The sequence below is a fragment of the Camelus bactrianus genome, chromosome 2 (genome assembly GCF_048773025.1).
Source record: "Camelus bactrianus isolate YW-2024 breed Bactrian camel chromosome 2, ASM4877302v1, whole genome shotgun sequence".
Classification (NCBI taxonomy): Eukaryota; Metazoa; Chordata; class Mammalia; order Artiodactyla; family Camelidae; genus Camelus; species Camelus bactrianus.
The window spans coordinates 88,389,817-88,416,834 of NC_133540.1; the positions used below are offsets into that span (position 1 = coordinate 88,389,817).

At 36.7% G+C, this 27,018-nt stretch overlaps 1 protein-coding gene across 8 annotated transcripts in view; it reads left to right on the forward strand.

The window, feature by feature from the left end:
- The first annotated feature begins 20,798 nt into the window (after window positions 1-20,798).
- Window positions 20,799-27,018, forward strand: part of MRPL1 (mitochondrial ribosomal protein L1) — a 77,065-nt gene continuing 70,845 nt past the window's right edge. For 6 of the 8 annotated variants that reach the window (XM_045506129.2, XM_074345883.1, XM_074345878.1 and 3 more), the window contains exons 1-2: window positions 20,799-21,047; window positions 26,793-26,904. In XM_045506129.2, coding sequence (XP_045362085.1) covers window positions 21,017-21,047; window positions 26,793-26,904 — 143 coding nt within the window. In that variant the 5' untranslated portion in view covers window positions 20,799-21,016. Of the gene's footprint in view, window positions 21,048-21,728; window positions 21,837-26,792; window positions 26,905-27,018 lie in introns of those variants that run through there. The other 2 variants (XM_010969289.3, XM_045506134.2) reach the window with 2 other exon arrangements.

Below are 27,018 nucleotides of genomic sequence, written 5' to 3' on the forward strand. Positions count from 1 at the left end.
AGAGTGGGTCATTTGTCCATGCTTGGACCGGATGCCAAAAGGAGGACCTTTACCAACCCCCACAGCCCCCAGCACAGTTGTCTCAATGGCAGTCAGTTTCAAGACCCCAGTGGCCAGGGAAAGCCAGAGGAAAACAGGCAGAGCCATGTGGTCCAACTGCCTCCTGATCATCTGGCAATTCTTCTAATGCTAAACTTGGAAGATCTGGGTTATATTTTTGTAAAGAAAAACAGAATCCTAACACATATGATTCACTGGTCTGGCCTCACAGCCTTCATAGCACATGGTGCTCACTAAGAAAGTGTATAATCAATGAATGAGCCAGTATATACTTATTGCGCTTTGTCTTGCTATGTTCCTATCACAGCGTTTCATAGCCAGCACCTAAACGGCAGTACAGGCAACTTTTATTCAGGTTCAACCTAGTACCCACTGAGTACCTTCTGTGAACAAGGAACTGAGCTAGTTGCTCTGGGAGACACAAGTATGAATAAGATATGGCATCTTGTTTTAAGGAGCTAAAAATCTAGTGGCAGAGACAGACACAGACATAAATAACTCTTTCTTCAGCGTGTGACCTCAGGGATGTCTAAAGCTCCCCAGCGCATTACCTTGCTCTCTTTTGGTGAGCATTTCCCACTTCTCCCTCCCTTAAGAACACTTGTGCTTTTGTGCTTCATCTTCCTTGCCTGTTTCATCTTCCCTTGACACCGTTCTTATATTCTTTCATATCAACAATTCTTACTGTTCTAATAGCTCTTTCCCCTCTCTATTTAAGCAAGCTTTGAGTACATCCTTCTTGACTGGAGAAAAGACTTCCCTGGAGGCTTTTCTTTGATTATCTTTCAAGTTTGGCTTCTTTTCATTTCTTAAAAAAGTTTTTCTGTACTTCAAGTTGGCCATTCCTAACTTTCAGTAGAATAGCCTTCTCTGTATTTTCCCCAGAAGATATTTAGTAAATGTTGTATTAGTAAAATGGAAAATTTGTACCTTGTGTGTTTCTCTTTTTATCCCCTTTAACACATAATATATTCCAGAAACTGGTTAAAATTCTTAATGGTGGACATATGCATGCTGTCTGTTATTAACAATATTGCCTCATTAAAATCAGATGAGACAATAAATATAGTTCTCTGACTTGTGTAGCAAAGGTCCAACAAAATGAATTAAAGCAAAAAATACATAATTCTATTCTAAACCTCTCCAGTTTTTTTCCAATTTTAGTGAAAGAAAGAAAACAAAATACTACTTAGCATTTTTGAAACAAATATTTTGTTACTGTATTTCTGATTTTGTATAGCACTTTACAATTCACAAAACTTTTTGATGTATAATCAGCTCATTTGAGCTTTACAACAACATTGTTTCGAAGAAATCAAAGTTATATCACAACTGTCATTTTTAGCAGATAAGAAAACTCAGAGATGCCAAATGACATCTTTAAATTCACAAAATCTGCTTATACGTGGCAGATCTATGTCACAAATTTGGTCATTCTTACCTTAGGGCATGATTCTTCTGCCTCTTCATGCTATACATGATTTCTCCAGGCTATTTCTATTTACATTTAAATGTGAGTTTAATTATGTTGAAACTTCTGAACCACAACCTCTATTGTGAAAATTAGTATAGATTATGTGGTCATCTAGTAGGACTAAACATTTCATCATTTTAGAATCCAGATCTTAACAACTGCTAATGCAGATGGTGCTTCTTGCAACATAGGAGCTGGAGAAACCCTGGCAATAGTCTCTTTAGATCCAAATGATTGCATTGGATCCAAAGAAAAGCACTCTAATGAGCTATATTTTGAAGACTGCATTAGAATGAGAACACTTACCCGATTGTTTATGTCAATGAATTATTACTAATTATTGAAATATTGGGGAGTTAAGGGCTACTGTATTATTAAATGAATATAACAATGCTCAGACTCTTCATTCAAATGAAATTCTGTGGAAGAAGATCTATCTCAGTGACACAACATTGGAGCAGCTCCAATTTCTTTAAGTCAAGGTAAATGAATAGAAATCATCAGAGAGGTCTATTTTAATTGAGATATAATTAACATATTAGTTTCAAGTGTGAGACATAATGATTCAATATAGGTACATATTGCAAGATAATCACAAGTCTAGTTAACATCCATCACCACACATAGTTACAAATTTTCCTTTTTCTTGTGATGAGAATTCTTAAGATCTCCTATTTCAATAACTCTCAAATATATGATACAGTATTATTAACTGTAGTCACCATACTATATACACTATGATCCCAGTACTTACTTATTTTGTAACTGGAAGTTTGTACAATTTGACCACCTTCACCCATTTTGCCTCACCCCTACTCCCTACCTCTGGCAACCACCAATCTGTTCTCTGTGTCTATAAGTCTGGGGTTTTTTTTCTCTTGTTGGATTCCACATATAAGTGAGATCATGCATTTCCACTGTCTCTAACTTATTTCACTTAGTATCATGCCCTCAAAATCCATTCACCTATGTTGTCCTAAATGGCTGGATTTCCTTCTTTTCTATGGCTAGTAGTATTCCAGTGTGTTTATGTATATACCACATTTTCCTTAACCATTCATCCATCAATGGACACTTAGGTTGTTTCCATGTCTTGGCTATTGTCAATAATGCTGCAGTGAATATGACTGTGGATATCTTTTTGAGTTAGTGTTTTCATTTCCTTCAGATGAACGCATAGAAGTGGAATTGCTGAATTATGTGGTAGGTCTATTTTTAATTTTTTGAGGAACCTCCATACTGTTTTCCATAGTAGCTGCACCAATTTACATTCCCACCAAGAGCGCACAAGGGTTTCTTTTTCTCCACATATTCGTCAATCCCTGTTATTACTTGTCTTTTTGATACTAGCCATCCTAATAGGTATGAAGGTGGTTTTGATTTGCATTTCCCAAATGATTAATGATATAGGGTGCCTTTCCATGTACTTGTTGGTCATCTGTATATCTTCTTTGGAAAAATGTCTCTTCGAATCCCCTGCCCATTTTTAATTGAGTTGTTTGGGTTTCTTTTTTTTTTTTCTATTGAGTTGTATGAGTTCTTTGAATATTTTGGATATTAACATCTTAGAGAGAATTTTCTAATAGAAGGATTAGATGGAAATAATAAACCAAAATGAAGTAACTACGAAATACCTTATAATGTATAATCTTCAGAAGTCTTCACTAGTCTCACATGGTGTCTGTTACATAAGACAAAGTCTCCTAAGTCTCTTGAGTGCATAAATCGTGTGCCATTAGCTGCCTGTTATACTGAAAGGCAAACTGCAAATCAGCCAATGTTAAACAAATTTTTAAAAACGCTTTCTTTCCCATGTTTTTCACATAATACCAGACCACAGCTAACAAGAAAATTTCTTTCCAAAATCTATTTTTAATATAGTGTCTAACAGCCTATTTTTATATCCTGGGTGTTTGTGAATTGAATGTTTGTCACTCAGGGAGTACAACAATGACAAAATCAGGTAAGGAAATTCAGTAAGGTCATTTACGATGTGGCTTAAAATCTCTGCCAGCTATTATTTCTGTTATGTTTTTATCCCTACAATTATACATTTGCAGACTAAGATGTGGCATAAGGCAAAGAAAACATTAGAACAGAAATATATCGACATCAATTTAATCTATCATATAACTAGAACAGAGCCTGATCCTTGATACTAAAAAAATGCAACAGGCTCTTCATGTATTCCTAGAATTTAGCAATGGATTTTGTTCCAGCTGTTGGAAAGTCTTTTCATCTAAAACATACGAGCAGTTTATATGGGGCATATAGAAGTGTTTTAACTCAGAAACAAGACTTAGTTGTTAAACTTGCCTTTGATATCTCTTGTACATTGCTTTATTTTTCTGCTCTCAGCAGTAATTTCTTGAAAGTCATAAAGGATTGTTAAGTACCTAATCATGCTACATTTTGTATATTTATCTTAAAGTGTTGTCTTCCTTCAAATTTTGCTTCATTTTCTCAAGGAGCTTACATCTCCTGGAAGCATCTTTCCTTGTTGTAGTACCCTAACCTGGATACAGACCCAGGTCCTGAATTGACTCTGCTTAACTGGCCAGCTATGTAATTTTGGAAAAATCTTTTTACCCCTAGGACCTCAATTTTTCTTATGTATAAAACGAGAAATTTGGCCTTGATGTTTCTCAGGCCAAATATTCATTTCCTAATATTCTTAATATTCTTCTTAAATATTCATTAACCTAGAACAGATGTTCAAAAATGCTCATTGAATGAATAAATATTAGCCTATTTTTCACATCAGTGCTTGGCCAGAAATATGAGGTCTCTCAGACATCAGCTGAATGCAAGTAAGTTTCAGACAATGGGTATGATTCTCAGAGTGAAAAAAAGTTATTCTCTACCTCTTAAAGTAGATTTTACCAATATAGCTTACACTTGTGGGCATTTGGAAGAAACTTATTTTCATTCAGTTCTCTCTCTTCACAAGCATTTCATTATTTGATTATACCCAGAGATTTTTGTGTGCCTAAATTTTTCAAGGGATAGACTATATTCTTGGTGCATAGTAGGTGTCCAATAAATGTTTGTTGAATGAATACATTAAATCAATTTTAACCTTTTTCTATTTTGAAGTCAGAATTACTTTAAAAATAGAAGGATGGTAGTTCAGGCTCTGAAACGGTTTTTTCCCCCTAGTAACTTAAAAGATTTTATAATAATCTTTAAAAATTATCTTTAAAAATTCCCTTCTTATTTTCAGGGAATAGTTTATATAATAAAAAATCTGATTTAACAAATAAATTGTATATGATCTTTCAATTTCTAAAGGAATTATTAAATAAGCATTTCACAGTGACAGGTCTCTTTCATTTATTTAATTAGCTTTTCCTCACGTTTACTTCTCTGGTGCTATTATCTGAGTTCAAAAAAAGTGATTAAATAAATGAATAGACGGATGAATAAGTGCTTTGCTTAACATCCCAAAGGCAAGAAATGGCAAAGGCAGGTTAGTGTTCATTGACCCCGTCTCCCCAGAATACTGTTTGGTCCCCTGGGCCCCGATGTCTCCCCAGAACAAAGAGGTAGTATTGCAATGCTTTTGTTCCATGGCAGTAAACAAATGGGTCATTGGTTGTAGTAAATGCTTGACAGGAAAAGATGAAAGACGAGGCCAAAGAAGAAATGTCTGCTTACTGCAGGTACAGTTTAGCATCTTGGTTTATAACTTATCTGTAAGAAATGTTATGATTGCCATTAGTAAGTCTTTGCAGGCTTTAAATATACAAACTCACCTCTCTTCCCCAGTGCCAAAAGATAATTTCCTGCTGTTCTGTGCCTGGGAAGAGAGAGAATGAAAAAAGTTAAAATGGATCTGAAATACTGACCTTTCTTTGCTATGTTTTGTTGAATTTCACATTTAAAAATTGGAAGAATGGTTCTTACTAAAATATATATATATATATCAGTATTGATAAATACACTTTGAAGAAAGAAAGGGAAAAGTAAGATTTTGGCAGTAGGTCAGCTTTTACTAAACCTACTTTCCTTTCTTTTTTTTTTTTTCCTTATTACATTTTTATTGAGTCTCTTCCTGTAGTTTTTTGGAACTAAACTAGTTGCTGCAGAGGGAAACTTGTTTGTATGCACAAATGAGTGTTTTCTCCACTTCTTTTGATGTTCATATGAATTTTTATTAAATTTCTTTGGCTTTGGATATTTACCTCTCTTGATCTTTTGTGTTCTGAACAGCATTTTCCCTTCCATCTATTATTCATGTGAATTAGGCATTCCCAGTTTCATTTACAAACTGTGGGGGAAATTAAGTTTTCCTTTGTGTCATGAAGCTCTCAGAGCACAATCCACTCTTGATGAGTGCCAGTTATGCCTGGTACCTATCCCAGTCTAAGCACCAGCACAGGTGCTTGGCTGACACAATGTTGAATTACAGCTCTTGACTAATAGACACAAAATCTCTATTGTTTCACAGTCCTATTTGGAAACACAAATGTTCTTTAAATAATTTGGTTTGGGTTTTTTTTTTTTTTCTATTCCAAACGTTTTCTTCACTTATCTGCCCCTCTGAAATATTTGACAGTGTTATGTCTCAGTTTAACCATTCATAAGTGTGCATTATTATTGTGCTGGCTTTAATTCCCTACTAAAATATTTAAATATACTTGAGATATTATTAATATCCATTTACAGTGTTCTTTTGATTATTAATATGGAACAAATCCTGCTGGATAACATTATACAAAACAATGGTTTGATTTACTAAAAGTAAACCGAAGTAATGAAAATTCCTACCCCTCAGGCTTGTGCATAATTTTAAATGTCAAAGATCTGCTAAGAAAAATCAACTATATTCTACTCCCAGGTAATTCGTTACAATCAGAAATGAAGAAAAAATTGAAATGCTTTTATTTAAATATTGTTACAGCATTAAATAAATTTATCTTGAGTTTCAAATACAGAAATCCCTATGTAACAAAGGCTTAACCTACTTCCAGACTTTTGTTTGGGAAAAGAACATTTAGAAGTAATTACTTTTTAGTACTGTTGCATTATTAAGTTTTATTTGTTCTGATTTTAAAAAGAATGTGGCAGATATCACTAACTTTCATGAGTGTCAAAGGAGCTTTGTGATGAAGTTATTACTGTTTCTCCCTTAGTCTTTATTAAAATCCTTTGCTCCTCAAGGATTACAGCGGTAAACCAACTCTTTAGCCTAGCTGGTCAGAGCTGCTCTTTCTGGTGGGTTTCCCTCAGGTCTTCCCTAGTTTCCAACATTCTAGACCATTTCCTTTCCCAGAATCCTCTCTGACAGTTCCTGCTTTTAGAAATGCCAAACTCCATGCAGAATCCCTGTACACCTTGACATTCCATTAGGAGCTCAGTTGTGAAAGCCTCCCGAATGCTAACCTTCTTTCCAGTTAGTTGAAGTTCCTCTTGGGCAGTGGTTTTCTAAGTGTGGTCCCCTACAAGCAGCAGCACCTCATCATCTATAAACTTGTGAGCCAGGAAAATTCTCTGCTCACCTGCTGGACCTACTGAATTTCAAAGTCTGGGGTTGGAGGCCTATTGTGAATTTCTGGTGATTCTGACCCACAGTCTTTAAGCAGAAATCCACTAATCTCCATCTGAATACCTTCAGACTCTCACTTGTTTTCACAGCAAGTGCTCAATATGAAACCAGTCCTAAACAAACAAATAAAACAAAAACAGTTGCCTAGAATTGGTTAACTAAAATAAACTAATCTTAAGCTAATTTTCCCAGAGCTAATTTACTTAAAGATCATAGCTGTTAGTGACCAATTTACCCAAACTTTAGCCTCTTTTGAGTATTTTTCACTGCCTTATCAAGTTTCCACGCCTACACATTCTTTAAGCCACTAATGAAAGCTCTGCTTTCATTCCAAACATGAGATTCTCCAGACTTTGGCTTAGTCTTTTTCTCTTCTTCGTTCCTATAGTGAGTTAGCAGCAGGTTTCTGCCTTATATAACATTATGTATTTCTTGTGAGAAAAACTGTCTTACATTTTCGTCATATGCCTTGTGCATAATAGACATTTGACAAATGACTATTGATTTCAATGACAGTACAATGTAATAGTTGAGAGTGTAGACTGGAGGCAAATCTTGTGTTCAATTGCCATCCCCTTTACTTACTAGCTTTGTGACTTTGGGTATGTTTTTAAATACTACTCTATGCCTCAGTATCTTTATCTATAAAATGGGCATAATATAATATTACTCACCCCATAGGGTATCATAGGATAAAATGACATATATGTCATAGATTAAAATTTTTAAAAATGTATATATAAAGTGGCTAGAACAGGGCCGGGCATGATGTGTTATACAAGGGTTAGTTATTACCTCTTTAGTTTCTAAATCCTAGTTCTGCTTTTACTCAACTATCTGTTTATGTGTCTTCATTTTCTTTTCAATATTCCTTCTTATTTTACTCCCTCTGCCTCATTTGGATTCAATAGGATAACTAATTTTGTCACAAAAATTAAAATATCACCACTTTTTAAACATTAAGATATATGCTTTAAGAACTGTTCAGATTAAGTTGTCGGTAACAAATTCAAGACAAAAATGCCCATTTTCCTCCAGTCTATGGAACATTCCATACTTAATATACTTGCAGTTAAGTGTTTAAAATTATATTCTGTATCTCTATACTGCTAGTATTGGAACTAAAGAACTTTCAATACAGCAAATGCTTAATGCTTATATAGTTGTGGATTTGTTGGCCTTTATGTAATAATCTGTATTATATCATAACAGGAAATAAGATAAGAGTTACACAATATATGCCTTAAAAAGCCTATTTCTTAAAGCTGTTACAAGGGGATAATGGTATTTCAACTAGTTATCAGCAAGTGACAATAAATTCCACCACAAATGTAGCTCTTTTTCTTCTAGCTTTTAACTTTTATGGAAAAACTAGGTGCTTCAGAGTTTGGGAAAAGAGAAGGCAACACTACACTTGTGTTGTGGATGAACTGAAAACTCTGCCTGCTTATTTTTTAAATATTATTTTCAGGTCTTTTGCTTACCAAAGAAGGCCCTATTTCACTCAAAAAAAATTTTTTTTGAGAACATGTTATAAGAAATGTGTTTAAATAAATGAAAAGTGTAAAAAAAAGATGTATGCTTTAAACAGTTCCTATTCTCTGATCAAGTAGCTGTTTTTCTAGAACTCTATCTTTTTTTAATAATAAAAGAACTTAGCAAAATCTATGAACAAAAATATTTATTTTAGCATTAACAATAGTTGAGTTTACATATTTTGGTACATCTTTTACCAGATATGTGGCTTGCAAATATTTTCTCCCAGTCTGTGGCTTATGTTTTCATTCTGTTAATATATCATTCACAAAGCAAATTTTTAAATTTTAATAAAGTCCAACTTATCAATCTTTTCTTTCATGGATTGGGCCTCCATTGTTTTATCTAACATTTCCTCACCAAAACCAAGGTCACCTAGATTTTCTCCTATGCTTTCTTCTAGAAGTTTTATAGTTTTGTGTTGCACATGTAGGGCTATGTTCCATTTTGAGTTAATTTGTGTAAAGTGTAAGGTATGTGTTGAGGTTTATTTTTTCTACATACAGATGTTCAATTATCCCAGAACTATTTATTGAAGAGACTATTTTTTCTATGAGTTCAGCTTTTTTCTCTTTTTTAAAATTGAAGCATAGTTGATATACAATATTATATGTTACAGGTATAAAATATAGTGATTATACATTTTTAAAAGTTATACTCTACCATTTTGTTGCTTTTAATATCAAATTCTATCCTTTTTCTCATGAGAAAACATTCTTTTTTTATAGTGTGGTTCAATATTTTACCTCTTTTGACAGAAGAAATCTTATCTAACTTAGCTAAATCCATGGTCAGTTAATCATAAAATGATAACTACATACCTTAAACTTTTTTTCATTTAAAATATATAGAACTCATTCATTTGCTAACCTCTTCTTTGAGTATGGATCTGCTGATTATTGTTCTAAATTTTTTCCCATAAAACACATACGTAATTCATTGCCTATGATATCCAATATTTTCAGCTAGAACTCAGAGTTCATAGGTTTAAAACTGGGCTCCACCATATAATTATCTAGAGCATTTTTTTTTGTCTGTGATTCTTTTTTAATTGAGGTATAGTTGATTTACAATGTTGTGTTCATTTCTGGTGTACAGCAAAGTGTTTCAGTTATACATATATACATACTTTTCAGATTCTTTTTCATTTTGGGTTATTGTAAGATATTGAATACAGTTCTCTGTGCTATACAGTGGGTCCTAGTTGTTTATCTATTTTATATATAGTAGTTTGTATCTGCTAATCCTAAACTTCTAATTTACCCCTCCCCTCCTCCCCAGAGCATCTTACTTAACCTCTCTGAGCTTTAATTTCGTCACCTGTGAAATAAGAGTAATAATAGTACCTGCCTCACAGAAGAATGAAATGAGTTCATATATATTAATCACTAGAATATTTGTCCGGCAGATAGTACAGGTATTTGCATTAAAGTAGAACAAGAACGTATGACACAATCCAAAGGAAGAATCCTTCTAGATTTTTATTCTTTTTTCCATATTTTTATAGTTACCTTGTAACAAATTTGGCAGCAATGGTTTTTAGCCAGCTTTGCTTTATCAAGTCTTTCCAAAGCACTCACTTTTAATTTTCAAAAAGATTTTTTTCTCTCTTATACATGTAGTTCATCCACAAATATAAACAGGTTTGGAAAAACAAGGAACTATTAAGTAAGTATAAAACTCAAGTTTTGTAAAACTTTAGTGGGAGAATTGGTGGGCAGACTGACGGAGAGATTACTTGCCAAGTTTCAAGGTACTGTGGGAACTAGTCTACATGTTTACTGAGGCACTGGAAAGGTTTTTTTATTTGGTTAATTGATTACAGGAAGTTGGTTAAAAAGATGTGTACTACAAACCTAACAAGACCATCTTTTCTTTATTATTATTTTTAAGCCAGCAGTGACTAGACCACAGCAAAGGTTAAATGGGCACTGTGAGATGCTCCAGTGAGAAACTAGTCCTAAAAGTTCTGCACTTTCAAAATAAGTGTCAAGTTTTTCTCAGCAATGGAGGTTTTCTTCAGAGCATTACATCCTCAGTGCAATACTGACTTAATAAAGTAAGTAAAGTGCTCATTATATTATAATGTTAGAGGTCAAGTTTTAGAAAATGGGTTGGAATGGAGTGGACAGGCTTCAAACAAGAATTCTGAGCTTGGGATTAAAAAAAAAAAGTCTTAGTCTGCACTGTGTTCTATTCTGCAGCATATACAACTAACTCAAACTGGACAAAACCCACTACAAGGGTCAAATGAAAAGAACTTTTAAGAATTCATTCATTTAGAAAACTTAGTTGAAGGGGGAGGGTATAACTCAATGGTAGTGTGCATGCTTAGCATACACAAGGTCCTGGGTTCAATCCCCACTACCTCCATTAAAAAAAAAGTTTAAAAATGTATAAAACATAATTGAATGAGCTCAGACTAATTTACTGAAAGCCAGTGTACCTAAACCAGTTTGACTAAGAGTTTCTAATGTGTTCAAAAGTGTATAAAATAGAGAAAGACACCATCAGGATGCACAACATCCAGCCACTTCTAAAAGTAGCAAATTGTACAATCATTAAATATACATGGTTCAGATAGAAAGGCCCTTAGGTGAACTGCTTAAAATATAAAAGGCAAATGGACCTTATCTAAGAATTTACTTGGATGCTTACAAGTGATAATTTCAATTTTTTGGCCTGGTATTTCTGCTAATGGAACAATCATTAAGTGGTCCGTTCTTTAGCAATTGCCCTATTTCTTATTCTGACAGACTCTAGAGGACACAGTTTGAAAAGAAGTGGATTAGAGGTTGCAAATTCAAGTGTCTGCAGAGTCGAGGCAGACACTGTGAATGAGTGAAATGCCTCAAGAGGCGATACAGAGGGATGACGATGGTGGTGTCTGATGCCCCAGCTAAAAGGTGCAATGCATTCTCCTCCTTCATGTTGGGTCACGACCATGTGGAAAGATGGGCCTGGTATGGCTTGGCCTGTTGATTTTTTTCAAAAGATGAAAAAAGTCTAGGTTTTTTAGCTTAGTTATCAGTTCAATTAAAAAAAATTGTGGGCCAATACTGTATTAACAATGCATATTATCTCTGAGAATTCATATTTCTCCTTAGGAGATGCGTGTGTGTGTCTATGTGTGAGTGTGCACTTGGCGTATGTGTGTGTGTGTGTGTGTTTGTGTGTGTGACCTAATAGTTATCTGCTGGACAACTGAAACAACAAAGAGGCATTATTGTGATTGACACTAGAAGGAAAAGTTAAAGAGAATTGGACTGTACTGCCAATGCTGTAGGGGACTGTTCTATAGTCCTTGGAGAGGGCTAATGGACATTAAAAACTATCTTGATGGAGTCTCCAGGGCATTATTCTTGGCTGAATAACTCCAAATATTTGCTATGTATTGTATTGGAAGGGCTGTAAGTCATGGGGTAAGGCCATCTCTTTTAAGTACTGAATGAGCTGCAATAAAGACTGGTGTAGCATTGCGCCTTGGAAGTAAGTATGAAAGTTGTGTTCTTACAGTAAAACATAGACCTCAGGACAGAGTTAAGAACAAAAGTCAACTATAAGAGGACCCACAGTGAATGGTTTGACTTCTTGCCTGCGTTGCCTTTGAACTATGGAAATTGTGGTTAATAGCATAGTGTTAAAAATTCTCACCAACACATAAAATTATCTTTGTGTATTCCGCCTAATTAAAGTCTGGTCTAGCAATACAGTTGGCCCCCCATATCCGAGGATTCTGCATCCACAGTTCTGCATCGTGGTTCAACCAACTTCAGATCAAAAATATTTGAAAAAACAAAAATGGAAACTCCAGAAAGTTCCAAAAAGCAACACTTGAAATTGCAGTGCTGGCAATGAGACACAGATCATTTACATTGTACATATAACTATTTAAACAGCGTTTACATTGTATTAAGTATTGTAAATAATCTAGAGATGATCTAAAGTATACCAGAGGATGTGCATAGGTTATATGCAAATACTGCAGTAAGCCATTTTATATGAAACTTGAGCTTCATCAGATTTGGGGTCTGAAGCAGGTCCTGGAACCAATTCCCCACATATACCGAGGGACAACTGTGTATTGACTAGGCATCTGTATCAGTCAGGGATGGTACAGTCTAAAAGAGCCTCCAAGGACACACCTAGCAGCATGGACAGGATAAAGAAAGCTATCATTGATAGTGAATGGAGTATAGTCAGCATAGTATTCTTTCAAAACAAATTATTGATAATTACCAAATTATAGCAAGGAGAACAAAAATCTATTAGGAAAAAATGAGTAAAGATAATGAAGCAGGTGGATTTATGGCAACATGAGAAGTGTGGAATAGTTTTGTAAAAATAAAGCTTCCTTGTAATCTACTACATTATTTGAAAGAGGCAACATAAATAGCAAAAGAGGATTAGCCAGTGAATATAGTTTATTCAGGTTTTGCCATGAATTGTGATAATGCTCGCTTCCTATATCCTTATGAAGGACACTTAATTCTCATGGAATAAGGGATATGATAAACAGTGTAGGTAACTTGACAAGATTTAGCAAATTAGACCAGGATTTCATATGAATTCAATTAATAGTAAGTTAAAATATAGGATACAGTGTGTCATATTTTATTTCTTAACCTGGAATCTTTTGTGTTATAAAAAAGTATGAGAAAAGAACCCTGCTAATCTTGGCCAAAGAAAATTTAGGAAAATTAAACATTAAGTGAGATCTAGTAAGCTTCATAATCAGGCAGCATTATTTTAAAAGTATAACCATACTCGCTTGTTCTACTCTCAGAGGGATTTCCACAAGCAGCTGGTGTTTTCCAGATTGAGGGTGAATTAGAGTTTGCGTATTTCTCTGCCCTTAGGACCCCAGCAATACTTACTGGTTCTACACTTCACCCTAAAATGCTCCCAAGCTCTTGGATGGATGTATGGATTGTACCAAAGGAGCTTCTCATTGAGTGTTCCTAAATACATTTGCTACTGTCTGGCAACAGCTCTTTTTGGCCTCTCCTGCTGCTTCTGGTTGCTGTGGGTCTGTAAGAAAGGTGCCAAAGTCATCGAAGCTCTCTCTGTCCCCAGTGTGTCACAGGTTGCAGCATGCTGCATTGGAGAATTTCTCTGATGTCCTCTCTGTTACCTGGCTCCCATAAACAAAAAGTCCTGTGCTCACAGGTCTCCCAAAGGTCTCAGTGCAATGTCTTTTACATTTTTTTTTTTTTTTTTTGCCTCCCTGCGCAGGTTCTGACATTCATCCTTGGAAGGCAACAGGTAGAAGCAGGGCCCTGATGCACGCCCCCAGAATTGCCTTCCCTTCACACTGCTCCTGTGCCCTCAAATGCTCTCACCTCCCTTAGGATGAACCACTCCTCATAGCCATGCGAAGACACACTGCAGGTCCTCTGTCTGTCCAACACGGGTCAAACCTCAGGGTGCACGACACTTAGGTTAAGTAGAGCCCTCCCATAATGCTGCGGCTACTTCCTGAATCCGTTCTGTGTGCTGTGTAAACGGTGAGCTGCGGTAACTCTGCAAAGGTCCCCACCCCCACTGTCAGCCGCGGAAGGGGTGGGCCTCTTCCTACAGTGGAGCCTTGAGAACCAGGGTGTCTTTCTCTTCCTAATCTTCTGTAGCTTTCCTTCTGGAAAGTCTTCAGGGGAGCAATGCCTTCTTGTATTTTCTTGAATAATTACATGTTGTATACAATTTATGATGGAAAGATAAACAAGTACCAGTACATATTTTAGAACCTAGATTATTACAGTTGAAAAGGCATTTTATTTAATAAATAAGAACTTTTCCATTCTTATTTCCATGCCCAGCCATTATATTTTCCTCTGATTTTTGGATTTTTTCCTATTTATTTTTCTAAATACAACCTATTTTTTCCTGGTGGATCAGAATGCTAATTACTCCCTCCCCTTGGGTCCCTGCATATCCCTTTGACCTGTTGTGTTGTGGGGTTTTATTGTTTGTTTGTTTTTGTTTTTTTCTTGGGTTAGAGCTCTGCCATCTGTCTCAGAGGAGTCAGAAAATTATCTATTACTTATCCATTAAAAATTAGCCCTAGACAATTACCCATCGTTTTTTTTTAACATAAATTAACAAGATGTCCCTGAAGCTGAGGAACTGCAATGGAGAATCATTTGGCACAAAAACGTTGTCATTCCTATTTTCAGATGTTAAAATGGAGGCACTGAATGGAGACACAGCTTGTTGGAGGTGGCCATGTCATTAAGACCTGAAATGAACTGCTGGTTTCTTGATTTTCAAAGGCCACTCCCCTCAGAGTCTCTTTTCTTCCCACTCCTCCTCCTCATTCCTCCATCATCACTACTATTCTACCTCTAACACTTGACAACCATGGGAAGCAGAAAAAGGCTAGCCCAGTAGTAACAATAGAAAAATTGTTAGATGGAATAAAATAATTTAGACCAAGATGAGATGCTACTGTACATGGGTGAATATTGGCGTATTTGGCTTCAATATTTTTCAGATAAAAATGACTAAGAAATAATTACTTAATCTTAATAATAAGGTTATTAACCCCTTATTAGTCCTTAAGGTCAGAGCTTGGGGAGGGAGTCAGCCTCGGTCTGACCTAATTTAAAAGAACGACAGGCCCTGAAAGGAGTACAACAACAAAATGTCAAGTTCACCTCTAAGACTCCAAAACAATACAGTCACACAGCACAGAAGGGAGGAAGAAAGTCACATCCTTTTAGTACTTGCAGCCACCTCTCGTGAGTTGTGCACACTCTTCTGTAAAAATAAAACGTCTTCCTGAGAATTGCTTTGGTGATGTTACTTTTCTCAGATGAGTAACATTTAAAAAAATGCATGGCCACATTTTAGATAAATATTTCAAACAAGTTTTACCTCTGCATGCATCAGAGATAAAAAAAAAAGTTAGCTCTAATAAGTATTTTGTTGGTGCTTGTGATTTCCACCCTTGGCTTTGAAGATCAAAAAATAATGTATATGTGCTTACATGTTGTTTACTTTCTCCCCCACACTCTGATATTATCTGGCCGTTTCCTAATGTAAAACATTGGCATGAAAAATATTGAGTCATAGGTGTGTGTATGTATGAAGCCCAGAGTCTCAGGGGAGCAGAGAAGCAGGAAGGGGTGTGATGGTCCCATGCACTGCCTCTGATGTGAGATTCTAACACTACTCGAGTCACCTTAGGCAAGTCACTAACTTTTTGGAGCCTCAGTTTCTTCAACTACAAAATGGGAATTAAGCAAAATACTATACGTAAAGTGCTTTACACAATGTCTAGCATGAAATATATGTGTGATTCATGAATGCCAGGGTTACGAACATAGACTCTGGAGGCAGGTATCCTGGATTCAAATCCCAACTCAACTACGTACTAATTGGTCGAGTTACTCAAATTCTCAGTGCCTCTGATCCTTCATCTGTAACCAGAAATTTAAGCAGAGAATTATAGAGAGGGTGTATACTATCTAACTTTTCAAACTCTGAGATTCCATGATTAAGGCTTTGCTGCTAACATTGGCAGAGAGCTGCCGATTCACACATCTTGGCTAGAATGTCTGGAGTCCCACGATTTTAACTGGGTTTTTGATTGTTTGTAACAAAAAAAAAGGAAAGAAAGAAAGAAAAAGGAAGAGAAAATTACATTCACTGGTGCTAGCTCAAGAAAACAGGGGTTATTGTAGGGACATGGATGGTAGATAAGGCTCTCACAGGAGCACAGGGAGAGGGACCTTGTCGGCAGCCTTGACGGAAACTGTAACAGGAACTGAGGCAGCATTTGCTGTCTTCCTCTCGGAGGTGGGTAGATCTCTTTGTTCTTCACGTTTCTGCTTTTCTCGGCATCCTCATTCCATTCTATTCTTGAAACCGGCCGGCTTCATATGACTCTACTCAAGCATCATTTCTGATTGCTAATAATCCCAGCTTGCCTTTCAAGGCTTCTCCAGCCTTGAATCTACACCATGACCTTATAGCTTGAGTTCTCCCACCTAAACGTTTCAGTCTTTGATTTTCCCAGTTCCAGTTTTGTGAGAAGGACGATTGACCCAGCTTTTCTTTTCAAGCCAGATCACTGGCTATAGTATGAATGGACTTGGGTCAGATGGCTTCCACTGATCCAAAGAGCTGGGGTTTGGGGGACTTTTATTCATGTGAGAAAGGGAAGTTTCCACCAGCAGCAGATGTGGGTGGAGTAGGAAGTTAGTGATATTTCTAGTATCTCCACTGAAAGATGGAGGTCATGTAGTTTATACTCAGAAATTTAAGAATCCACTTGAATTTATTCTCTGTATTAGAAGAGACAGGCTACTCAGAAGTTTCTTGTTTGGGGCTAATAATGGAAATAAGAATTTTGCTCCAGGATATATTCTAGGACCTTGCTACATGAAGCGTGGTCCCTGGACCAGCAGCCTCAACATCACTTAGAAGCCTGTTAGAAATCAGAACCTCGGGCTCCATCCACACCTATTAAATTAGAAACTACATTTTAATAATATTTCCACATGATTTATATTCACATTAAAGTTTGAGAAGTGTGGTTCTAGGATGAATTGGTTTTGTGTAGACCTTCTAAAAGCTACCAAGGCCTTTTACTAAGAAACTTCCAGTACTGTGCTATAGCCATGTGTTACGTTGTCAGAATTTTGTGAGCTGGCTGATTTTATGTTTGGTAGCTTGAAATCAGCTATTCTGGGAATATTTACATCACGGATATTGGCAAATACTGTATATTTATGTCTTTTGTACTGGAGAGACGTTGTTAAACATTTACCAGCAGTCCACTGGACAGTTCTAAATTGCCTAATTCAATCTAGAATTAAAACAGTCCTCTCAGGGTTGTTGGACAGAGAAGTGCCCAAATATGGAGGCACAAGACAAAATGAGTTCCAGTTCCTCACCAAACTTTCAACCTTCTTAGAAATCATTATTCTAGATAGTTATTTATTTATTAAAAATAATCTGAGTATGAAGTACAAGGAGGGAAGGGAATCTAGAAGTTAGTAAGACTGAAAATCCAGATAGGCAGACCTGCAGACATTGGGAATTCTCCAAGCTGGACAGTTTGGGAGCTGCAAGCCAGATGTGGAATAGCAGCTTCTGTGTAGAGGAGAAGATAAGAGTGGGTAGATTCTGGTCCTGGAGACATACTACATGGGGAAATTCATGCTTCTGTTGTCTGTATTATATCAAGTATAAAATTAGTAAATAAAACAACTCCTCCCCAAATTAATGGTAGGTACGGATGGGAATGTTTCATGTTATGTATACATAAGGAGTGGTTTTTAAAGTGTGGTCTCTGGACTAGGACATCAACATCACCAAGAACCTATTATAAATGCAAATTAATGGCCCATATGCAGGCCTACTGGATCAGAAACTCGGGGGAGGGGGAGAGCACAGCAATCTAGTTTCAACAAGCCATCTGGGTGATTCTGATGCACACCACTGAAGTAGGAAATGTCATCGAGTTCCTGATTTTTGTCCAATCAGAGAATCTGTTTTCAACTAGAACCCTAAATGGGAAGTGACTCTTCTTGCAAAGGAGTTTCTAGCTCAAGTGGAAGATAGTTGAGGAAGGCAGAGAACACAGATGAAGAAAACTGCAGGGCTAGACAAAGACTGAAAAACTTTTCCCAGGGAAGTTAGCCAAGCAGCCAGACAGCTGGCATGTTGCCAAGACTCCTGGAGACTATAAACCTTCCTAGAAATCAACTGGGAAAAGTTTCTTTAAAGTGAACTTTGAGTAAGTACATAAACACAGCCTAAAGATTTTCTGCAAATACTACTAAAAGTTCTCATACAAAGAAAGTGACACCATAGTGACATGTAGGAGCAAGAACAGCATGTTTCATATTAAGAATATGATATTGGAAGAAAGGGCATTCGAATAGCTTATTCATTTTGCCTCTCTGGTTAAGAGCTCTCCCTGGTTCCTTAGTAATAACAACACTGAACATTTGATGAGTGTTTACTCTGTGCTAGGTATGGTAGTACTTCAGTAAATTATCTCAGTATTAGCCCCATATCACAAATGAAGAAACTGAGCCCAGAGAGGTACAGCATCTTGCCCCAGGACACACAGCTAGCAAGTGATGATACTGGGATTCAAACCCAGGAAGTTTTGCTCCAGAGCACCACTGCTTAACCAAAATGCCCTATTGCCTCTCTTCAATGAGAACCTCATTATGTATTAAATAGTTAGAGGCTTGGAGTTCCCAGTTAAGAGTGTGGATTTTTCTAGTTTTTACAAGTCTTAGGCTAAATAACCTCCTTGTATATTATTATATATAGATAACTATACTCTGGACCTCACTTGACTAATGCTATCAAGTTCTGGTGCCCAAAGTGGGCAATCAGGTAAGCTGCACAGCTATAAGACAGGCATTCCTTTAATAAGGCTATGACTACAAGCTTACTACATGTCACTCTGAGTCCCAATATAGGGTGTTTAAATTCTTGTTATAATAGGAGATGCAAAGAAGCACACAGATGGGGGCCAACTGATCCCAGCTATGGAAAGGTAGGGACATAGAGTCTAAGGACCAGCAGCTCTACTCTGGCTGTTTTTGTCTGAGGAATTAGGCAAACTTACTCTAATTTTAGCATTTAGCCTTATATGAAATTCATTTTTAAGCATGATGAGAGCAAAGGTTGTGTTGGTTTTATTCCCATATCTATGCATAGCCATGCACACCGCTTGGCAAGGGGCAGGCACTGATATATTTGTGAAAGGGAGAGAGAAGGGGAAAGGTAGATTCAACCGCTTTGAATTTTTTTGTTATAACAGCCATATATGGGTGTGGAACTTCTGAAGTAACTGCTTAGGTGTCGACAAGGCATGACAATGAATTAGAAAAATTATTCTTCACGGAAATAAGTATAATATACAAATACAAAATAAAGCATTTGTTAAAGTCCTACTGTGATCCAGTCCCATGGGCAGCTTGATGGAAGCAAGTTTGCAGGCTTGCTATTCTAATTGAGTCAATAATTCATGCTTGCATATGATATTTATTTATTCAACATTTATTGAGAACCTCCTATGTGCCAGGTGGGTAGTATATGCTGAGGTTACAAAAATAAGTTAAGACAGGATTTCTGCCCACAAGAGCTCAGATGATTAGTGGGGAAAACACACTGTGGTGATGGTCACACAACTCTGAATATATTAAAAACCACTGAATTGTACCCATTAGATTAGTGAGTTGTATGGTATGTGAATTATACCTCAAAAAAAAAAAAAAAAACTGTTCAAAACAAACACACAAAAACAGTTATAAGCTTTGGGTACTATACAAAACCAGAATGAGGTGGCCAAAACTCAGCCTGGGAAGGGAGGAGGGAGGCTTCATCAGTGAATAAAGCCTGACCTGAAATCTTTTTTAAAAAGTTACCTAGGAGATGTGATACAAGACGTTCCAAACACTGGGGACAGAATGAACAAAGTCATGGAGGTGAGAAGCCATGTATGTGTGTGGGGGCGAGAGGGGGTGGGATGTTGGCAGGAGGTTGAGGCTGGGGAGGCAGGCAGAGGCCAGAAGCGAGCTCCAGAGGTAGTCACGGGAGGGTTTTATTTAAACTGGGAAGTGATATAATTCGCGATCAGATTTTTTTTAGATAAACCACACCAACTGCTGTGACGTAATGGAAAGGATACTGATTCCTTTTTTTTTTTTTTTTTAGTCAGAATAACTTGTGCGTAGGTCTTAGATCTACCATTTTAAAACTAGTCGTATTATATAAATTTGTCAAGTTTTATTATTCAATTGATCCTAATGGCACAATTTGTCAGCAGGAGAAAATGTAAACCTGATTAATGTTAGATTAATTTAAAATCACGCTGATCTTAAGATGACTTAAAAAGGAAGTTTGCTGTTGAGTGGGACACCCACCTTGGGCGGTAGTGGAAAGCCGGGCTATTTTAAAAAAATCTTTACAAGGCTGGAAACGTGGCGGTGGAATCTGGTGAGATTCTTCAGATTTTCAGTTTTTCATGCTTTCTGGGTACTCTCAAAATCTATTAAAATGATCGTTCTGAGCATATGTGCAGAATCAAAAAGGAAAAAATAAAAGGGAATGAAATAGTTGGAGCATCGCCAACAGATCGTGTGCATTTTTCAGGGAGGGCAGATTCCCCTTTAGACGGTTAAGCTGTCGTACCGGAACCACGGAACACGAGATCCTCGGCAGCACGGAGGACTGCCGGGAGCACCGCCACGGGGCACCCGCGCTGCGCGCCCTCCCCCACCGGCTTTAAAGCCTGCTTTGATTCCAGCCCCTTTCCTCTTGCTCCTCGGAATCCCTTCCCCCTCCGCCACTTCCGGATGGGAACCCTTTTAAACATTCTTTCAAGTTGAAGCGTGGGACCAATTTCGTCAACACATTCCGGAGTGAACAACATGGCGGCGGCCGCAAGATGCCTCGGTAGAGGTAAAGCGGAGGGTAGTCCGGGCTTGCGGGGAAAATAACTCTGGTGTGGGGTCTTCTGTGATAGCAGAGTGCAAGCCGGACTCTCCTAGGTGCGGCTCTGCACTGGTGGCTCCATAAGCCTCTACTCTTTCTGGGCTCTAGATTTTCCAGAGGGTCGTTACTACTTAAAAGAGACCTTGTCAGAGGTTTCACTCCTTTCTGTAGTTGTCCACCCTAGGAGTGGAGTGGGAGGGGGATATACTTTGTCACCCCTCCAGCCACCCGCAGAGGTGGAGGCAAAGACATGGTTGTATCTCCGATACTGTGGGTGTGAACTGCGGGGAAAGGCGTTTGACACGTGAAGTGAGTTCCGGAATGGAAAAGGTGTTACATTTGAGTGGCTCATATCCGTAAACTTTTACAGTTTACAGAATGCTTGGTTCTTTCTCAGCACATCGTTGCAGGCTCTTCCAATTCTTAAACTCCCAGGCGTTGTCTAATTTGGGTCAGCATTCATCATTTGGAGGCCAATTTTGTAGTACTTCTTGGTAGCAACCCTTTAGAGCATTTACAAGGTCCAGTTTGTTGGCTAGGATGACCACACTTTTTGGGTACAGTACTTAACAGATTTTTGTTTTGTGTTTTTGAAACACAGTGATATATATTGTTATTAATTATGGTGGATCTTTAGGTGGAGGCAGCAGCCGAGATCACCCCCGTTTTACAGAGGAAGAAACTCATTCTGTTGAGTATGTGGCCAAGTTCATAAAACTAGTGAGTGGCAGTGGAAGACTGAAACTTTACTCCTAGGTCAGTGATTGATTGATTAATTTAACAGAATCGTAGTTTTCGCTGAGCTTCTCACAGAAAAGCTTAGTGTAAAGACCAGCATTCTCTATTTGGGATAGTTGTTGCTTAAAAAATAGGGGTGGCAAGAGATCACAACAGACCTTGACAACTATTAGCTCACTGCAGCTACCTTCCAAGCTACAGTCTACTCTCAACAAATATTTAGATTGGTCATTTAAGAACTTAAATCATGCCACGCCTATGCTCAAAACTCTGCAAAGTCTCCCTATTTTTCTAAACCAAAGTCCTTAGAATGGACTACAGCTGTGCTGTCCATTTTGTTATCCACAACTGAGCACTTCAATTGTGGCTAATTCAAAATGAGTATGTCAAATTCACATTAGATTTGAAAGGCTTAGTACCAAAAAAAGTGAAATACTTCAATTTTTTTCATATTGATAATGTGTTGGAATGATAGTATTTTGGGGTATTAGCTGTAATAAAATATGTTAAGTTTTATTATTAATTTCATTTTAGTCTTTTTTTCCCTACCTTTTTTGATTGTGGCTATTAGAAAATTTAAACTTATATATGTGGCCTTATTATCATATTGGCCTAGGGTCTTCCACATCATTAGGTACCTGTCTTCTCTCACCTCCACTCATCCAGCATACCACTCCGACCTCTCCAGCTACCCTTTCACTGTGCTCTAGCCACACTGGCTTCCTAGTTCCTTAACCACACAAAGAACATTCCTTCATGGGAAGGGCTTTTTCTCCCAAGTGAAGTGGGCCTGGAACACTTTTTTTAAAGATATTTGCATGACTGACTTTCTTATTTCTTTCAAGCTTTTGCTCAAGTGTCACCTTTTTAAGGAGGCCTACCTTCACCTTTTTATTTAAAGTTGCAATCCACTTTCCCCCTTGATTCTCAATTCTTTTTACCCAGTGGGGTTCCCCTTACCAATACCATTTTATATTTATTAGTATTGTCTCCCCCCTACTAGGATGTAAGCTCCAAAAGGAGGAGTTTGTTTGTTTTGTTCACTAAGTGCTCAAAGCAGTGCTAGTGCATGTTTCCTCGGCATATTCATTGTTGAGCAAATGAATGAATAAATAATGCGGATCTTCAACAAAATGCCACCCTTCTTCCATATGTTGAAATGAATAATATTTAAAGTAACTTGAATCCAATTTTTGCTCATTTGTTCAGATTTCCTTCCTTCACTCAACGGATGTTTATCGTGTCTTCATTTGTCAAACACTGTTATGTGTTAGGGACAGAATGGTGAACAAGCTATATACATTCCCTGGCCATAGTGCTTATCATCTATTGAAGAGTAGACGTTAATTTGATAATTATTTCTTTAATACAATTTTCCTGCGTGGTTGTGAAGGAAAAGTACAAGGTGTTGTAAGAGTGTATATGAGAGGCCTTAATCTGTTGTGAGTCTTCAGGGAAGACTTTTCTGAAGAAGTAGCTTAAACAGAGTCCCTGAAAGATCACTGGATTTTAATGAATTAGCTATGGGAAGAGGGGCGTGGAAAGTGGTAGGGGAGAATCTCACAAATGGAGGGAAGATTATATTTGAAAGTCTGAAGGTTGTAAAAAACACGATGTGTTCAAGTAACTGAAAAGGAGGCCAGTGTATTTGAAGTGTGGCAAGCATGAGAGAGAGTGGTGTTAGGTGAAGCTGACTAAATAGGTTAGAAATAGCTCATGGAGGATCTTGTTAAGAATTTACTTTATTCGGAGGACAAAGTGAGACCATCCAAATGTTTTAAGAACATGATGAGATTTTTGTTTTTAAATCTTCCCTTTTATTAGTAGGTGGAAAAGAAATGGAGAGGGCCAAGAGTAAAAGAATAGTTTGGAGTTTGTTGCAGTAAGCCAGGTAGATGGTGGATTATGGTGCCTATAGTGGGGAGGCAAAGACTACATGCGTAAGATCTCCTGGGGGAGAGGGAGGATTATAGAGTTAGGTTGAGAAGTCCTGGGGAATCCTAACATTTCACTATCAAGTTTAAGAGAATCAGCTTGCAAAGGATGTGGAGTAATATCTATCTCATTGCCCTGGGGTAGGGGTGGGGTTGCCTTTTGAGAATGAGTGCAGATTCAAATAGGTTTTTAAATTGTTGAGGAAATTCTGAGGGCTTCTCTTTTCTCTGAAGTAGCAAGTGAGGTTATCTGCTAAGTAAGAGAAGAAATATGTTAAAGAAATACCATGAAATACTACAGATAGACAAATTGACTACAGAGGGATTGAAAATATAGATCTCATGGTCTAACAGTGCTATTTAAGTAGTGGTATTTTTGTAATTTGTTTTTCCTTAGTCTGGAACAGTTTTGATTTCTGTTGAGAATGTTAATTTCTGGTAGTCATGACTGGGGAATCTAAAAGTAGTGGTTAATTATTTATAGCAGGTTGCAATTGATGTATTCAAGAGAATTATTATTTTGAAGATCTTGCCAAGGTTATTGGGTTCTTGTTCAGTGCAATTAGAATTATTTTCTGGAAATGTTTGCCAAATCTTGAATGGATAATTGCTCTTTCATTTGTCACATGTGATTTTTCGAGGTAACTGACTCCTTTAAAAATGTGGAGGATCTCCTCTTAGACTGTTGCATACCAGCAGAGCCCACTAAATTTGAGATTTTGGAGGGCAGGAACTGGATCTCAATAGTCTATTTCCCTTTTTCTTTCTAGCCATTAAAGCCCTTTGTTGCTTTTGTGCCACAGGGAATTCCCAGTAATAAACAGATCTCCTATACTGCCCCCAAATGTCGTACCCATATGTTCATAGAATTCACAGTTTTGGTGGTTTTCTTGTACTTCAACTTTGTTTTAGAAGATTAGGAATGAAACAGAGTTGTTAGGCATTTGGCTTTGATGACATTTGAGCTGATGATAAGGAGTTGGCCATGGGAAAATGTGGAGATGGTGGATCCTAGTCAAATGTAACATTAAATGTAAAGGCCCTGAGACAGGAATTGAGGGATTTGAAGGATTCAAAGATCTGAGAAAAGGGTTTTAGTGAGCAAGTAGGTGAGTGGTATTGAGTGATAAGCAGGGATGTCTCACATAGGGCCTTATAGACCACAGTGAAGACTTGGTAGCTGTTCTGTGTGCCCAGTGCTCTGTGCTTGGAAACTTAACTTATGAAAATAATTCATTTGATGTGTAGACAAGTCTTATAATTTACAAGCTATTGGTTTTATGGTTTTATGGTTTTATGTAATGAATAGATTTTAAGATACTGGACTTTAAGGGTCATTTTACATGAAAACCTAGTTGTTGAGAACTCACTTAAAAAATTGAGGTTAAGCCAATTCAATAGAAAAGAAAACATTAGATGATCAAACATATGAAAACATACTCAGCCTAACCCATAAGAAAAATGCAAATTAAAACAGCTCTGCATACCACCTTTTGTCTACTAGATTAACAGAGACCAAAATATTTGGTAACATACTACGTTGGCATGAGTGTATGGAAACAGGCAACCTTTTCATTGCTCGTGGAAATGTATATGGAACTGTTATTTTAGAAAGCAGTATTTATCAACATTACAAGTGTTCATATTCTTTGACCCAGCAAATTCCCTTCTTGAAATTAATCCTACAAATATACTTGTATATGTGCAAAATGATGTTTGTACAGGGTCATTCACTGCAGCACTGTTGATAATAGTAAAATATTATAAATGACCTAATGGTCAACCACTGATTAAATTATGATACAAGTACACAGTGAGGTACTTTGCAGCTCTAGAAAGATAAAGTCTTTATGAACTGATATGAAATTATTGCTATAATATATACATATAAACATATCTTTATGAAAGGCATATATGAGATTATATATATATACAACTCTTAAAAATATGTGAGTATATCTATATCTACATCTAATATATGTGTGAAAATGGGCTTTAATACCTTTACATGAAAAAGCAAGGTCTAGAACAGTGAGTAGAGTGTGCTATCATTTTATCAGTGAGGAGGGAAATAATATTTCTGGGAAGAATCACAATAAGTTGCTAATATAGGAGGGAAGCTGGGTGTTAGGGGTTGGAGGAAGACTTTACTTTTGTATATTCTTTTGTAATCCTGAAATAAAAACATTTCCCTAGTATTTCTACATACCAAAGATATTTATAACATCTATCTATTTGTCTAGCATATAGTTTATTCATTTTTATAGTCCTATAGTCACTTTTTGGTTAGTGCTTTTGGGTTGTTGTGAAATTGTTCCCTCCTCAAAGGTCATAAAGGTATTTTCCTAAATTATAGAAGACTTTAAGTTTTTCCATTTACATATAAGTCCTTAGTCCTTCTAGATTTGATTGTGTATGTGTGAGATAGGGATTTAAATATACTTTCCCCTATGAATAATCACTTGTCTTAGCAACACTTACTAAATTCCTTGCACAGTGACTTGCAATAACATCTCTCTCAAATTTCAGATATCCATATGTGCATGGGTCTGTTGCTGGGCTGTTTATTGTTTCATTAGTCTGTCTTTCTATACTTGTGCCAATGCCGAAGTCTCTTAATTACCATAGCTTTATGACAAGTCTTGATCTTTGGTAAGGCAGTTCCCTCCACTTTGTTCTTATCCTTCAGAAGTACCTTTGGCAACTCTGTGAATGTATTATCTATAAAAAAGAAAAAAGAAGAAGAAAGTTTAATTTAAGAAAAATTCAGCATGTATATACTTAATCTGTAATAAGAGAGCTAACCCACTCTGTTGAGGTTGAACTAGATTAAACTGAAAATAAATGAAGACAAAATTCTTCAATTAGATGTTTTTATCTGGCTTTAGTTTCAAGAAGTGCCGTTTTCACTTTTACACCTTTTAAAGAATGATTAACAATCACAAACTATTGAATATTTTTGTTTTAAAAAACATTGAGAATGTAAAAACTATGAATGTAATGATTAATATTAATATTTTATTTTTTTTTTTCTTTCAAGTCTTGATATATCATCAAAGGCATAGTCTTTCCAAGTTGGCTTCTCAGATGTCTCTTTATCCTTGCTCTGTATGTGTTCTGGTGCCCAACAGACATTTTGCTGCTGCTGTGAAGTAAGTATTTTTTTTTTTAGTTATTTCATTTGCTATCATTTAAATCTTTTATTAAAAACTATTTTGCTTGGTACCATAAAGACACACAGAAATAGTTGTAAAAGTTTATCATCT